We start from the raw sequence: 16537 nt of genomic DNA, 5'->3' as shown, positions 1-16537 counted from the left end.
GAGCAGGGCAGGCAGGCATTCAACAGGGGGACCACAGCATTTCAGCCTTCTGCTGCCCAGGAGGAATTCTAAAAGGTCCCTCCATTCTGAGCATCACTAAGAAGCATGGGTTTATAGTTTTTTGTGGGTCTCTCGGACAATGTGGTCATGAAGAGATTGTTCCTGACGTTTCGCCAGCATCTGTGGTTGGCATCTTCAGAGAATGCTGGCATGGAAGAGAGTAGGGCATACACACACACACACACACACACACACACACTGTGTGACTGTGGGTAGAGCTCGAAAAATCCACAAAAAACTATGGATGCCAACCATGAAAGCCTTTGACTTCAGCATGAATTTATGTTTTTATTAAGTGGGTTTTTTTGGCTTTTATTGGGTCCCAGCCACCACGGCCATTGGTCATGCTGGCTGGAGGGGGTGTGTCTTCTGGGAGTTATTATTTTATATAAGGGACACCATTTTACTCTGCCATTATGTTTAATAGGACTTGAGCATCCACAGATTTTTTGTATCCATATAGTCCTGGAAATAACCCCAGCAGATACCAAGGGCCCAGTGTATATTGTTCTCACATAGATATCATTTCAATGGAAATACATTTGGCCCTATGGGATATTAGCTCCTCCTCCTAATTTAGTGTCATCTGCAGATTTGATAAGCATGCCTTTTATTCTTTCATGTGTCAGGGCATTCCATAAATGGGGAGCCAAAGCAGAGAAGATCCTTTCCCATGTTCTAGGCATGACGGATCCATACTCCCACTAGTGGCACATGGAAGATGTACTCTCCAGCAGAATATCCATTCTCCTTAAAGTAGTAGGATCTCAATCCATTTAGGGCTTTCAGTCTCACCACTACTACCTTGAATTCAGACAGGAAGCTCTTTTAAGAATGGATGTAATATTCTCCAAATATTTTAATCTTATTTTGAATGTATTTAAAAGTGTTGTCATAACTAACGCCTCGGGCCTCATACAACAAATGGAAAACCATAAACCAGTAAAAAGGTAAGAATAATAATGAACAAAAAATAATGTAATTGAAATTAAAAGCCAGCATGGTACAGTGATTTGATTGCTGAACTGTGACTCTGGAGACCAGGGTCCGATTCCCAGCTTGGCCATGGAACCCACTAGGTGGCCTTGGGCAAGTCACACTCTCTCAGCCTCAGGGGAATGCAAGGGCAAACCTCATCTGAACAAATCTTGCCAAGAAAACCCCATGACAAGGTCGCCTTAGGGTCACCATAAACTGGAAATGACTTGAAGGCACACAGCAACAAACAACAATTAAAATTAACAGTGAAAACCACACAGAACCAAAGGACAGAGCCCTATCTCTGTTGTAGTCAAAGGTAAACAAGATGAGTCTTGAGGGATTGCTGTAAGTTTTGCCATAACAGAGCCTAGTGAAGTGTTTCTTAAAACCATCTGATGTAGAGGACCAGCAGCTCCCCCTGCCACCTCCGCCATGCACTAGGGACTGGCACCATATTTGTGCCCATTATCTAGAACTGTTTCTTTCCTGGAAACTTTCCAGAAACCAGTGCCAGGAGAGCCAGAGTTATGTAGCAGTTTGAGCGTTGGACTTTAAAGGGTCAGTTCCCCGCTCAGCCGTAGAAACTCCCTGGATGACCTTGGGTGAGTCGCATACTCTCAGGCTGCACCTGCAAGGCAGAAATAATCCAGTTTGACACCACTTTATCTACCATGGCTCAATGCTATAGAGTCCTCGGGTTTGTAATTTGTGGTGGCACCAGAGCTCTCTGACATAGAAGGCTAAATATCTCACAAAATTACAAATCCCAGAATTCCATAGCATTGAGTCAGGACAGTTCAAGTGGTGTCAACCTGGATTATTTCTGCAGTGTGGATGGAGCTGAGCCCAAGAAAAGCCCCTGATAAGTTTGCTTTAGGGTTCCTATAAGTTGGAAATGACTTGTAGGCACACAACAAGCCAGCACCAGTTGGGTGATATTGAACTACAACTCCCATTGTTTCTCATATTGCTCCCCCCTTCCCGAGTAGATATGATGTGAGTTGTAGCCTGAGAGCCTGTGTGGCCCCTAGTCTTGCTTTAAAATGGCAAGAAGATTGTGAGCAGGGAAGTAACTTGACAATGGTGCCTAGGTTGCATATGGGGTCTCCATAGAAACTGGACAAGAGGATTCTGAATAGGGTGACTCTGTGGTCCAGGAGGCAGCTTCTTACAACTCAGCCAGGCAAGTGGACAATGGAGGAGAAAAGAAGCACCGTCTAAGAGGGGACGAGGCAGAAGAAGGGATTCAAGATGGGGAACATGATGAAACTGCTGGTAGGCGGACAGAAAGAAAAGACAGTCCCAAAGAGATCTTTACAAAGATGGAGGAGGCAGGCTGGATCAGGGTGACCATGTTCCTTTTCCAGGACATGTCCTATATTTCAACTTTATGTACAGGAAGAATCCCAAAATGTCCTCCATTATGAGCATGATTAAGAAGGATGCATTTATCTTTATATTAGTTTCCTTTTTTTCCTGTCATATCCAACATTATTCTTGAGTGTTCAACATTTTACGCTGCCCTGTCCTCCTTTGCGGTTAGGACATCTGGTCACCCTGAGCCTGGGTGAAAATGTTCTTAGAAAATAATCTCTTTGGCAAGAAAGAAACAAGTTATGCTATGGAGTAACCAAGGTTCAAAATGTCCAGGGTGACCAGACAGTGTTCTTTTCCAGGATATGTCCTACAGGTCAACCTTCTGTCCAGGAGGAATTCCAAAATGTCTTCCATTTTGAGCATGACTAAAAAGCATTAATTTATATTTATATTAGTGTTTTCAGCTTTTATTGTGTAATGTCCTACATTTTTCTTTAATGTCCTACATTTTGTGGTGCCTTGTCTTCCTTTGTGGTTAGGACATTTGGTCACCCTGAAAATGTCAGTTCCACAAACTTCAAATACAAAACACCAAATACCTTACAACTCATTCAGTATTAGATTCAGCACTAGAATTTGATTAGGAACTGGAGAATACTTGGGGTTTGGGACTTTAAATTTAAAAGTTTGTATTGTATATACTGCTGTTACATACTTGAACAATATCTTATTGCCCTCTTTTAAAAAAACAGTATTATTTATATTATTGTTTTTTTCTTTGATTTATTTAAAATTTGTGCAAACTAAAGGTGTTTTTATAGTTTGTTCGTCCTGAATTTTGGTCTTTGATCACGTAAACAGATTGGGAAGACAACATTATTGAAAGTTAGCTGAGAAGATAGCTAGCTAGCTAGCTAGCTAGCTAGCTAGATAGATAGATATGCTTACCAAATATAACTGTTCAAAATGAACAAGTACATTAGTGATGTGCTCAAGAACATGTAAGGATACATGTGGTCAAAAACGTCCTATGTTTTGTCATTAATTTACTGCAGTGCTATGCATGTTTGCTTGTTATAGGAGTTAGCTTTGCTGAGCTTAACAAAATGTGCTTTCAAGGAACCCTACATAACAGCCTCAAGCTCCTGGTTTTAAAATGTTTTAAAACATCTGTTTACATTATTTTCACAGACTTCCAGTTCTGAGACTACTCAGCATAAGCATGCAGGTAGATAATCCATTTGATACTTTTAGTTTTAGATCAGTAATTAAGGTTTTACTCATCACTTTCTGTTTAACAGAAGCATCATAAAATGATCTCAGAACAGAGCGATCTAACCTCCCTCCTGGGATTTTTCATTTTGCTTTCAGAAAATATTCTGCCAGTGGTCTGGTTCCTTCTACGTGCCTGTAATGCAGGACTGGTTCATATCTATAGGGCCCCCATTCACTTGTATGGCCAATATTCCTTTTTTCATTTGTGTGAAATGTGGTGCAAGTACTGGCATGTGTATATTTCAGCTTAAACAGTTATTTGCCAGCATGGCAATTTTTAGTCTTGGGGCTATTAGCCCTATTACATAAACCAGGAGGGGGGGACTTTTGGCCCTCCAAATAATTTGGATTGGAACACGAGACTTGGAGGCCCTGATCCCTCTTCCTCCTCCTCCTCTTCCCAAACCTTTTTATGTATAAAATTTACACATGAGTTAAATACTGAATTTACTTAAATAAACTGTTCTAATTTGAACAATGTTATTTCCTTATAAAATTTAAAGATATGAATATACATGTGCAAATGAAAATATGCACACTAAATAAACAAAATATTTGTATTAACATATTATGTGGAGTAGGGGTATGTGATGTCCTCATGTAGATGTAAAGGTTGTTCCCAAAGGTAAAAAGTTTGAGTACTGTGCAAATCTACAGTGCTATTTAAATAAAGCATAATGATAATGATAATGATAATAATAATAATAATAATAATACCACCATTGAAGATGCCTTCCTCTTCTTCTGGTCACAACCACAAAGTATTTACTTTGTTTTTATTGATCCTAGAAAAGAGGATGCCCATGGATGAGGAAATATTATCAGTTCCCATCAGTAACAATGTTTATGCCATTCTAAAGAGACGAGAAAACTATTTATGCAGTCTGCTTCAGAAGAAATTTGCTTGCATTGCTATCCTTAAGACCGTAAGGAATCCCATCGAAGTATACAAGAAAAGGCTGAAAGAAGGAGTTGAAGTTTCTGTTTGGGTAGATGACCTAACAAGACATGAGGCTGATGCTTTGGTGAATGCAGCCAATGAGTACTTGCACCATTTTGGAGGCCTTGCATTTGCAATCCTGAAAGCTGGAGGGCCAGAAATTGAAGAGCAGTGCAAGCATTTCATTGAGAAGAATGGACCACTCAGTGCTGGCCAGATTGCTGTCACAAGTGGTGGAAGACTCCATTGTAAGCAAATCATCCATGCAGTTGGTCCACGATGGTCTGAAGGCCATAGAGAGGAATGTTGCCTCAAGCTTGAAGCAGCCATTATCAACATTCTGAAATATGTAAATGCTCCAGAAAATAACATCAAGTCTGTAGCCATTCCTGCATTGAGCTCAGGGATCTTCAATTTCCCACAGGACTTGTGTGCTCAGGTGATTGTACAGACTATAAAGAATTTTATCCAACTAGCTCCTTTGTTTGGCTACTTACAAGAAATCCATCTTGTGAACATTGACGAGGCCACAGTTGAAATAATGAGAAGAGTTTGTGATGAGTTGCTAGGTGCCAATGACATTGTGTCTCTGAATGGGACAGTGGAGTCTCTCACAGTCCATGACATCTGCCTTCAAATCAAGAAAGGGATGATAGAAAGACAGAAAGTAAGTTTGTTCGAACTTCTAGCCAGTATGATGGGCCAAAATATGTGAGCTGTTGTGGGTGGGGATGCTGGCACAATTGCCCTTTGGAAAAGTGACTGTGTGGACTACAGTTCTCACAGTCCTCAAGCTGAGAGATTCTGGGAGTTCTAGTCCAAAACAGTACTGTTCCCAGGTTCTGCTTTTGTTTCTGCAAGTGTGAGGGTGTTGGCAGCTTTCCATATTGCTTGGGTTTTTAAGTATTTGTGGGTTCCAGATGAGCACCCCAGTGTGGTGCAATTTATAGAGCAATGTCTTTCAGTACAAAGGTCTAATTTGAGTCCTGAGAGTTGGGGGGGGGGGCATTTCTGTATTGGACAGGTTCAAAGGCAAACAGGTGGGACCAAAATATAAAATAAAACTCTTACTGCTGTATTACTGAGCTGCTTAGGAGAAGCATTCCAACCCTTACTGAAAGTGAAAAGGTCCATACAAAATCTGGAAAACCATCGAATGATGATGTAATGGGGAAGGTGCAACTGTCCTCTTGGAAACCCCAGAGTCTTCCCCAATCCTAGTGTAGGACATATTATGAGATACTTTGAAAGGAAGGGTAGATTCCTACAGTTCATGTACACTCCTGTTCCAAAGCAGCTTCTACCTTCTGGGTGCAGGGGGGTGGTTCTTTAAATATGTTATTACATGAATGGGTGGGTTCTTCCCTCTGCCCCTTTCTTTTGCTGAGAAGATAAATTTCTTTTAAGATACTGCATATTATTGTGTGGATATCGTAATATGCCAGTGATATTTTATGTAGCCAGGTGGAAGGATGAGCAAACTGTGACTCCTACATTCATTTATAAGCTGTGGGCCATATCAGAAGGGCATTTTGAATGTTCATCTAGTATGTAGAAATCATGCAATGATGTTATGAAATAGTATCAGACTGGTCCTTATTCTCTTCCAGGGTACTGTTATTATTAACTCTGTGGTTCTACAAGATGACCACTCACAAGGAACAGGAACAATATGGGGGAAAGCCAATACAGCAATGAAAGAGACGCTCCTTGCAGAATTACATAAACATCCATCAGAGAGTCCCAAACTCATATACACTGCAGGATACAATAATGACTGTGAGCTTCTTGTACTCCATGTGATATGGCCATCTTCCAGTAAAGACAATGCACAGGAGGTGATGTCTTCATCCATTCACTTTCTACTTCTTAAATCTTTTGAATGTGAAGAAAATGCAGCCTGTGTAACTTTACCTTTTCTCTAACAGGCGCTAAAAACAGCCATCTCTAAAAGTCTTTTCAAGACTCAGGAGTTTCCGTCTGTTTCTTTTCCTCCCCTGGGGATTGAAGAGTTAAATTTACCAAAGGATGATGTGGCAGAGATTATGGTGGAAGAAGTCATACACTTTGCAGAGGAGCATCCTGGCAAAAAGCCAGAAGTGTATATTGTAATTCCTCCAGATGACAATGATGTTTATTTGGTAAGATAATGAACGTTAGCTGCAAGCTGCAAAGAACTGTAAATAGTTGTCATGGTTATGTATTTATTTCAAACACATACATATGTTGTGTAATTAATGACTTGCTATTCTCTTGTTACAAACTCTTCATCCCTATCACTTCCTTTGTGGTAAGCAAACTAGTCAGTTTAAGGTGGAACTATCAATGTTGCCTAGCCTTACTTATTGTTGGGTTTTCATTGGTTGGTCATCTCCTGTAATTTTATATCTGAAATACTGTAAAACAGCATTGCACAAAGGCACTGGGTTTTGCTTTCTGTAGTAGAAAAGAACAAATGTTCTTGGGTGCTGAAGAGAAGTAGTAATTTATGTACTTTCTCCTTAAATTTCCTAATTTTTCCCTAAATTGATGCAATCATGTTTAGCTTTGGCCCCAAAACTGCAAGGGTTGGAATATTTTTCAGCAACAGGATACATAATACAGGGACGTAGCTAGGATTTTAGGAAAGGGGGGGGGTCCAGACTAAGTGCCACCATTATAATGGGGCTTGGGTGCGGCGGCGCAGCAGCACACACCATTCATTTTTCTAATGGAAGGGAGGAGTCCGGACCCCAAGAACCCCCCCCCCCCTTGGCTACGTCCCTGCATAATATATCAGTCATGAGATGGAGGACTGGTTTTCTGATTTTCATGAAGTTGCTGCTCCAAATAGACCTCTTCCGTTATGATGATGTAATCTTGAATCTGTTTTGGAATTTAGGCTTCAGTATGTAAGTTGAAGTCAGTCACTCAAAGTATGATGTCTGGAGAAATAAAACACAACCTTTGAGATGAGAGTAACTGAAGAGTTCAGTAAAGATGTTTGCCTTGCCAACTGAATTTCCAATTTATACTGGATATTGCATTAAAATGTGTAATTTCTCCATTACAAATATTAACTTATAAATAAATTATTAAATTCCCTGTTCCCTTTCCTTCCATCCTAGATCTCAGTTAATTATCTGAAATACGTGTGACTCCCTAATTTATTGTTAGTGTATTGATAAATAGGTTCTATATTGTTCATAAGATTTGAAATACACTTTTCAAGAATAAAGTTTGATCAGATGCTGAGTTAAATCCAGAGTTCATATGATTAGCATAAGTAATAAAGGGCTTCCAAATTTATCCTTTCTAATTTCTCCTCTTTCTAATCTCATTTTGTATGTTAGCTTTTCTGATAGACCACACTCTTATTTGTCCATTTGTGTAGTGAAAAATCCTCTAACATTTTTCATGATTTCAGTATTTCTAGTCTTGCAAAACTGATCAGGAATACTATAAGATCTTTATATGGCAATCTTTTATTTTCATTTTCAGATATGGAAATTAACAGTACTGCTTCTCTATAATATACTTTTTGACTTAACACTTTTAGGAATATGTATCATATTGGATGCTGTCTGTAAGTGGTGCTTGTTTTTACAAATAATTGCCACTTTCCAAAGCATCCATGTTATATTAGTCCTTTATTATCTCACTCTTTTTGAAGGCTTTCTGTACCAAGCTGATGTCAGTCAAAAACAAACTGGAAGAAAAGATGGACTGCAGTGATATGGATCTCATGGGTAATAAATAAATAGGATGGGGTCAAACAGATGGGAATGTTTTTTTAAAGTAAATATTTGAGCAAAATAGGATTATGTACTGAGACTGTTATAAAAATCATGTAAACCTAGTTTTTTCCTTTTATGAATACATTAATGCAGGTAGACCCAAACTAAAGGAAATGTGTATGATGCTAGATTTTGAGGAGAAATCTTAAACTTGAATTGGACTGGATTGAGAACAGGGAAAATGGATGGTGTGGGAGGCACTGACTGATACCCTATTAGTAACTTACATATACGTAATGTAGATTATATGCACTTAAGTCCCTTTTTGGACATAGTGTAGAGGACTATTCTCTTGACCTAACATTCCATCCAAAATTTTGCCCATGGCTGGCAGCATGAAACCCAGAGAGGGTCTGCTTATAGAGAGTGACTGGATCGGAACCATACCAAAAATAAAAGGAAATTTAAAAAAAAATTGAAATGACAGAAAGATCGTGAAAAGCAATAGATATTCATCCAGACAATGAACATACAGAATATAATGTGGTTAAAAGTAAGGGGTGGGATTCAGTATTGCAGTTATGGATTTATACTGTACAGTTACTATGTTGTCTTACTGTAAGACTACATAATACTACTTCAGCCCACCTTAAGAACCAGCAGCTGGATCAGGCAAAGGAAGTTCTGTTTGGCTTCTGATTGCGGTGCAAGGAGGAGGAGGTTTCCAGTTCTCTTCTGCTAAGAAACAAGGCTATGACAATCAGAAGAGGGCCCCTGTTGCAAGTTCTTGTTGCATTTCATGCATCGGTGGTGGCGAAACATTTTCCTCCTTGTGTTCCAACTGGAAGCAGAATGGATCTCCTTTATGTGATTTGACTGTTCTTCTTAACATGAGCCGGGAGCTGGGGTTTGGCAAAAAGACATTAATTATTTACACAGAAGTGACTAAGTAGCCTATGTAGAATATCACTGACTGGTAATAATAATGGCTGATAGTCAAACCATGTTGTAGTTTGAGTGTTGGACTACAACTCTCGAGACCTGGGTTGGATTTTTGGCTTGGCCATGAAACCCCCTGGGTGACTTTGGACAAATCACATGCTGTCAGCCTTAGGTGGAGGCAATGGTGGACCTCCTCTGAACAAATCTTGGCAAGAAAACCCTGTGAGGATTGCCTTAAGTTGGAAACGACTTGAAGGGACACAACAAAAACAATAATTGTTAAACCACAGCAACTGAAACAATTATCATGTGACTAATATAGTAAATGAAATAATATATTAACCAAACATTTTTTTAGAGATGCAGACCAACATACAGGCCAATGCGGGTTGTGAAAGAAATGGGCCATCTGTGGAACTGATTGGACGCAGTTGTGAAAGTCTGGAGGAAGCAGCATTGTGGCTCAAGAACATCATACAAATTGAAGAAACACACCGGATTATCATAAGAAATTCTAATATTCTAAACCTTGGAAATGGTCAGCCTGTTGAGCTGTCTCATCTCCAGAAGCATTTTGGTATAGCCATACAGGAGAGCTTGACAGAAAAGGGGGCAGCCCTAGAGATTGAAGGTTCCCCCCGAGCCGTGATTGATGCAACATTTGCCATAGAGTTCATGCTGCAGACTACAGCCAAACAAGAACCCTTGACAACAGATGGTACGTGGGGCTGTGTAAGCACAGGACATTTATAACACAGATGAATAGAATTTGACTTAGTCTGAATCTCCATTTCAGTGAGCTTTTTTTGCACTTGAGTGGGCAGAATTCTAGCCCTTATGAAGTAGAGTTTGGAGACATGAGGACAAGTCGCTGTGGCAGATTTGAAAACCAAGGGGTGCTTTGTCACAATTCAGAGCCTCTCTTCCCTCATTTAGTTTTCTGTACCTCCCTAAGAGTTGTCCAGTGATTAAGTCCACTGCCTAAACATGCTATTCATTTAAATTTGTATTCTGCTTTTCCATTTTAAAAAATCTACAGAGCAGCTAATGTTAAAAAAATCAAATGTAAAAATAATTCTTGTGACTTACAAAAGAATTAATCAAAACTATAGGAATTAATATGGACCCATGTCAGAGAGATTTTCCTCTTAAACAAAAAATAGGGATGATTAGAGGTACATATTGTTGGGGAGGGATTTCCACAGTGCTAATAATAATAACTGATAAAGTCCTACTCAGCTCAGTGCATATGGGAGTAATATTGCTTGTATGAGAATACTCACATTCATAATATCACAATTATTATTATTTATCATTATGTGACAATATTACAGAATCTCAGCAACGGGTATTACTATATATACTCATGTATAAGTCTAGAAGTTTTAGTGAAAAAAACTAACCCAAAAACCTGAGTCGGTTTCTCCACGGGTCAAGGTAAGTACTGTAATTTAATTCTTATTTTTTAAAAAAGGAACTATTCCCTGATGAAAGGCAAGAGCATAATCTGTCATGGAAGCAGTGATTCCCCTCTGCTCTCTCATCCTTCCAGCCTTTAGGGTGAGCAGAAACAGTTATGCCTGCTGGAATTTTGTAAGTTTTTTGGCATTGTTTTCCTTTGCTCCATCCTTTAGATGCTGTGTTACATGCCCCTAAGTTTTACCCTTGGTAAAAAACATAATTTTGGCCCCGAAACCTGCTCTCAGTTATACAGGAGGTCGACTTATAGCTGAGTATATATGGTAGTTTTGGAATATTCTCATAATACAGAAATCTGTATAATTATAGGTCTATTCAGGAGTTCCCTATCTATTAATAAACATGCCAGAGAGGGTTATAATTCCACCCCTTCTGTCACTAGTTCTGTCAGATTCTACTTGTAGAGGTAATGGTGAGAACAGGAAAGTCTCCACTATCAGCGGAGGCTCTCCGGCAATTTTGAAATCATGGAGAGAGCCTCCATGGATAGCAGTCCTTCCTCTTCAGACTGTTACTCTCCTTATATGGAGGCCAATGGAATCATTTTCCCCTCCTTGCATGGTTATTGTTCCAGGGTAAAGAACACCTGAATGAGGCTTATCTTGCAATGAGCGGTACATAGATACATTTATCACAACACTGCAGTGATTAAATATACTTTCACATAAGGCAACTTCTTTTAATTAAAATCCTATCTGAAACCATGTTTTATACGTTTTAATGTTCTATGTTTTAATTCTTCTGCTAATCCTATATTAATCTTAGTGGGTTAGATCCAGGCTTAACTGTGCTTAGTTTAGGCCTATTGAAATCAGTAAGACTGATGTTTGTTCTGAGTAATTAAAGTCATTGATTTCAGGGCATCTTCTAAAAGCATAACTTAGGATCTGAAGGAGTGTCCACAAATGGGCAGTGATTTAATGATTCTTATCCTTGCAGGTGTTACCTCTAAGAAAACATTGCTATTCTACCAGTCCTTGTAAACTGTTCTGTAAAGGTCTAGTAAGAGACCTTTATGGAAGAAAAACACTTATTCTGAAAGCACTTATTCTGTATTTCAGGAAGTAGTTTTCTCCTTTTTATTAAGCCAAGAGGAAGAGAGGCAGTATACTTCTCCAAGAAATTTAGCCACTTTTCTAATCTAGAAGTCTAATTTTTATTACCTTATTACCTACATCTAGGAGCATCAGGGCATCTTGATGCATACCCGCATCAAGAAGGGCATGCAGAGATGACAAATAAATATTGTTACCAAGTCAGTCCGATAGAGTCATATCTTCAAGAATTCAAGGATAAGGAAAGGCAACTTGAAAAAGCTGGCCTGAGGGTTCTCAAGGTAAGAATATCATCAGTGGCAAAATAATTTGGAAGGACGTACTGAGACATGTGAAATGAACAAGAATTTCGGAAGTCAAGGTCATTTTGTATATCGACATGTTTTTACTGACCCACTGAATCTAGATAATCAAAACTGCAAGCTGGAATGGGCATTGACAGGTTGCTATCCCTCTCCTTTTCTGTGCATACCTGACACTATGGGGCGGAACAGACAGGCAGGAAAAAACAGTTTGGTTCTGCTTTTTCCTGAAAGCGGTTTGAAACCCTGCTGTCTTGCATCGGTTGCTCCCTAAGGTGGCTCAACTGCATATGGCCTGACTGATGATGTACATGGATGGTAGGGAGGAGACCAAAAAATTATCCAGTGGTGCGGCTTGATGCTGTGCTGTGTGATCAGGCCATGCACATTCAGGCCACCTTGGGAGCAGCTGATGTGGACAGTGGGATTTCAAAACGCTTTTGGAAAAAGCAGGCTCGAGCCACTTTTTCTTGCCCATCTGTTCCGCCACTTAGTATCAGCTATGTTAAAAAATGGAGCGATAGCAACCTGTCAGTGCCCACTTCATCTTGCAGTTTTGATTATCTAGATCCAGTGGGTTGGCATTTAGGTAGCAGGCAGTTGCACAAACACACCGACGGCAACTGCCTGCTGCCAAGATGCTATCTCATTAGATGGCTGCCTCTTTGAATGGCTACACCATTGCACCTGTGATCCTCCACTGGTACAGGGCATTGGAGCATTGGTGTACCCTGTAAAATACTGGAAAAGCACCATCATGGAGACCCCCTCCCACATGCCCCCTTCAGCCCCCATTCACCCCGTGCCCCCCTTGGACTGTCTGGTTTGTTTATATGGTAATTGCATCCATTGGAGATATCACACTTTCACTTTTTTCTATTGCCGCTCTGTCCGCTTGGGTATGACAGCTCTGTCCTTTTTTAATATGCACTTGCATCAGTGTATTTATATGCACCTTTAGGATTAGGATGGAGCACTCCTTTTGAACTGCTCTAGCGTTGGGGAGTTTATATGCAGGCACAAAAGTGCATATTTTTAGGATTCTTTTTGCTCCCGTTTTTAGCCCTGGACCACAGTTTCAATCTGGTTTCCACCTGCTTTGGAGGCATGTGTCATCTAAATGCCCTGTTTTCAAAGCAGTATGAAACACTTTATTTGGCTCGTGTGTTTTACTCCTATAAAGCTAAAGTTTTTATTCAATAAAGGTCCTGAGCTGGCCTTGCACAGATAAGAAAGCTCTTTCCATTCATGGAAAGGACTATGATCCAGCAGAGGCTCCCATTGATAGAGGATGAATTTTTTTGGCAATTCCCCTCTTTTTTTTGAGCCTCTAGCATAATTCCCCAAACTGTTTCAGATGGTCCCGTCCCTCTGCGGCACGGGCTAGAGGGGGGAAGCGGGAGATGACAGTTGTGCTCCTGTGAGCACATTTTTACTCATGGGAATACAGGGACCAGTGATTTGTGATGTGTCTACTGAATTTTAAAAATTGCAGTGAAATCCCCAACATGGATTGGAGACCACAGCTCAGTGCAGAATGATGCATGGTCTGGAACTCTTGTTAACTTTATGATGTTTATTGGAGCTAGATTACAAATGGTGATCTGATGGTTTCAGTTTAATATGGCCTGCTCTTCAAAAAATAAAATAAAGAACTCCCTCACATGGCTTAGCATGTTGGTTTATGATCAGTTCATAGGGTGAGTGGCCATTGTATTTTAACATCTCAAAGTTGCATGTCACTAATACTACCTTAATACCAGATAAGGCAGGTTAGTGCCATTTATAGCCATAAGCCCAATTATGTGGCCTTCCAAATTTTGAACAAGGCTGTATATTTCCCACAACCCATTTTATCTTTGCAACAGCCCTGCAAGTACATAGCGACTGAGACAAGGTCATAGAAGAGGTTGACTGAATAGTTTGAACCAGGGTCTTCCTTATCCCTAAACAAACATTGCTACCACTATATCCAATTGTTTGCTTAATGTAGTGAAATGGAGCTCTGGTTTTCTTTTTGAGAATAAAAGATTTTCAAATTTAATGAGAAAAACCAACTTCCACAAGGCATTTAAATTTAAATGTAGAGCTGTAACAGCTTATATTTTCATTGTAACTGTTTCTAAATTGGACGCAGCTTTTTATTTCATTTTTATTTCAGATAGAGAAAATATGTAATCCTCTATTAGAATCTGCCTTCCAAAGGATTAAAAGAAAAACAGAAGGAAAAAATACTGGAATGCCAGTTTGCCATAGATTATATCATTGTGTGCCAGCTCAGTACTGTAGTCTAGTGTGTAAAACTGGATTTCAGAAAACCTACTCTTCACAAGGTAAATATGGCATTTGTTGTTAACTGCCCTTGCATCATTCTTGGCCCATGGCAACCTTGTAGATGTTCTGCTTAGTTCCTGCAAAGTCATACCCATCTATCCATCTAGCATGTGACCTTCCTCTCTTTCTACTTCCCTCCACCTTTCCTAGCATTAATGTTTTTTTCCAGTGATTTATGCCTTCTCATGATGTGTCTGAAGTACAACAGCCCAATTTTGTCATCTTGGCTTCCAGTGAGATTTCCAGCTTGATCTGTTCAAAGACTCTATTGTTTGTCTTTTGGCTGTCCATGCAATCCTTAGCTCTCTTCTCCAGCACCATATTGCAAATGAGTTTTCTTCCTTCTTTCTTAACTGTTCAGCTCTTGCATTTGTACATGGTAATAGGAAAAATAATGGCTTCTCCGATTCTAACTTTTGTGTTCAGTTGTATATCTTTCATTTTTAGAATCTTTTCTAGTCCTTTCATAGCTGCCTTCCCCATTCATAATCTTCTTCTGATTTCCTGGCTTCAGTCCCTCTTCCTATCAATGTTTGATCCCAGATATGAGAACTCTTTTATTGCTTCTACTTCTTGATTGTCTAGGTTGAATTTGTCTAGAATCTGTCATAATTATTTTTGTTTTCTTTATGTTGAATGGTAGTCCATGAATATTGTTGGAAACCTGCAGCTGTACCAATACTGTACCAGTAATAATTTTCACAAGTTGACCACTTTATTGATGCACAGATGTCTACTCATATAGATTTAAAACAAAAAAATGTATTTAAAAATCTAAAGCCAAACAGTACTTAATGTCTGGGTCTTAAATTATCATATCATCCTATACATGCAAGGCAAATACTGTCGATTTTTTTACTCTCAGGTATAGCAAAAAGAGAGCTGGTACTACCGATGGTTGACCATATATACAAATATTGATTACAGTAAAATGTTCAAAAAATCCCAGCATGCCTCCAAGTTTGATCATTTATTACTTGGCCCTCATTTATTACTTGGTCCTCATGTCAGGTGGTGTCCACAGCTAGTGGCTGTGCATGTCAACTGCTAATGTCCACTAGTACTACTATAAAAATACTTTTTGTTCTCTGTGTTCCTTCCAGACCAGAAATATGGAGCTGGCATCTACTTTAACAAGAATCCCAGAAGCTTGGTAGCAACTACAAAGGAAAAATGTGAAATGGACCATTTGATCTGTTTATTTGAGGCAGAGGTTGTAACAGGCTCATATACAAGGGGCAGTCGAAGTTATGTGGCACCACCTTCACTCAGTGCAAGCAGTATGAAACTCTACGATAGTGTGGTTGATGATATTCACAACCCTGAAATCTTTGTCATTTTTAATAGGGAACAAGCTCTGCCATTATATCTGTTGACTTGTTCCCTGCTCTGGAATCCAGCAGAGAAGACCAGTTTGGAAATATCAGACCAGAATCTTTGAGACTTTGGCTCATAAAAATATAAAGTAGATTTGGTGGGTTTGAATTACATATGGCAGTTCTTCAGTGCAGTGGGAAGAAAATCTTGCTTCATTAAAATCTTGAAGAATTCTTACTGCTTAATAAGTAATTTATCCACAGGTAATAAAAATAAAAGAACAACCATGGTAACATTTTATTTAAAACAGAACTGCTGCATTCATCATATGAACTCTTTTAAATTAAAATACCAATTTATAAACTATCTGTATAAATTTGGTTTTTTAAATGCAAAGATATAATAGCAAATGTTCTACATAACTTAACAGTTTTTGAGTAACAGTTGTCCAAGACTCTTCTTTTATAAATATGATTTTATATGAAAAATCCCTCAAAACTTTGGAGATATATATGTGTGTGTGTGTGTTGACGTGTGTGTGTGTGTATGTGTATGTGTGTGTGTGTGTGAGAGAGAGTGTGTATATATGAGATAGCATATTGCATTAATTGCTATTGATTTATTCTGTTGACTTAAAGTTTGCAGTAAATACTGTATTTCTGTCAGATGCACAATTAATTTTCAGTGTGATAGCCAGATACCACTTTGACAATGTTTACATATTTAAAATAAGATAGCCTAATCATTATGCCATTTTATCTAGACATGATTTTGGGCTAAGATTGCTCACTGTTATGTTGCCATGCAGAACATTAACTG

At 39.1% G+C, this 16537-nt stretch overlaps 1 protein-coding gene across 1 annotated transcript; it reads left to right on the top strand.

The window, feature by feature from the left end:
* Positions 1 to 2271: 2271 nt before the first annotated feature.
* Positions 2272 to 15903, top strand: PARP9 (poly(ADP-ribose) polymerase family member 9). The gene is made up of 10 exons (XM_089523332.1): positions 2272 to 2316; positions 3550 to 3586; positions 4423 to 5240; positions 6184 to 6411; positions 6502 to 6714; positions 8226 to 8301; positions 9590 to 9949; positions 11901 to 12046; positions 14229 to 14400; positions 15505 to 15903. Exons 1-10 carry the CDS (start codon positions 2293 to 2295, stop codon positions 15840 to 15842), a joined length of 2412 nt encoding a protein of 803 aa, XP_089379458.1. The 5' UTR covers positions 2272 to 2292; the 3' UTR covers positions 15843 to 15903.
* Positions 15904 to 16537: the final 634 nt, after the last annotated feature.

This window comes from Sceloporus occidentalis, unplaced genomic scaffold (assembly GCF_023333645.1).
Source record: "Sceloporus occidentalis isolate IW3139 unplaced genomic scaffold, rSceOcc1.0.p SCAF_4, whole genome shotgun sequence".
NCBI classification, from domain to species: Eukaryota; Metazoa; Chordata; class Lepidosauria; order Squamata; family Phrynosomatidae; genus Sceloporus; species Sceloporus occidentalis.
Note: the sequence above shows the minus strand (reverse complement) of the source record. Positions and strands in the feature narration are given on the sequence as shown.

What these genes read in the sequence shown, in the direction of transcription:
- PARP9 (XM_089523332.1), top strand. Translation starts at nt 2,293, where the DNA reads ATGGGGAACATGATGAAACTGCTG. An exon ending in CAGTGATATGGATCTCATGG is followed by an intron (nt 8,302 to 9,589) that starts GTAATAAATAAA and finishes ACATTTTTTTAG; the next exon opens with AGATGCAGACCAACATACAG. An exon ending in GAAAACCTACTCTTCACAAG is followed by an intron (nt 14,401 to 15,504) that starts GTAAATATGGCA and finishes TGTTCCTTCCAG; the next exon opens with ACCAGAAATATGGAGCTGGC.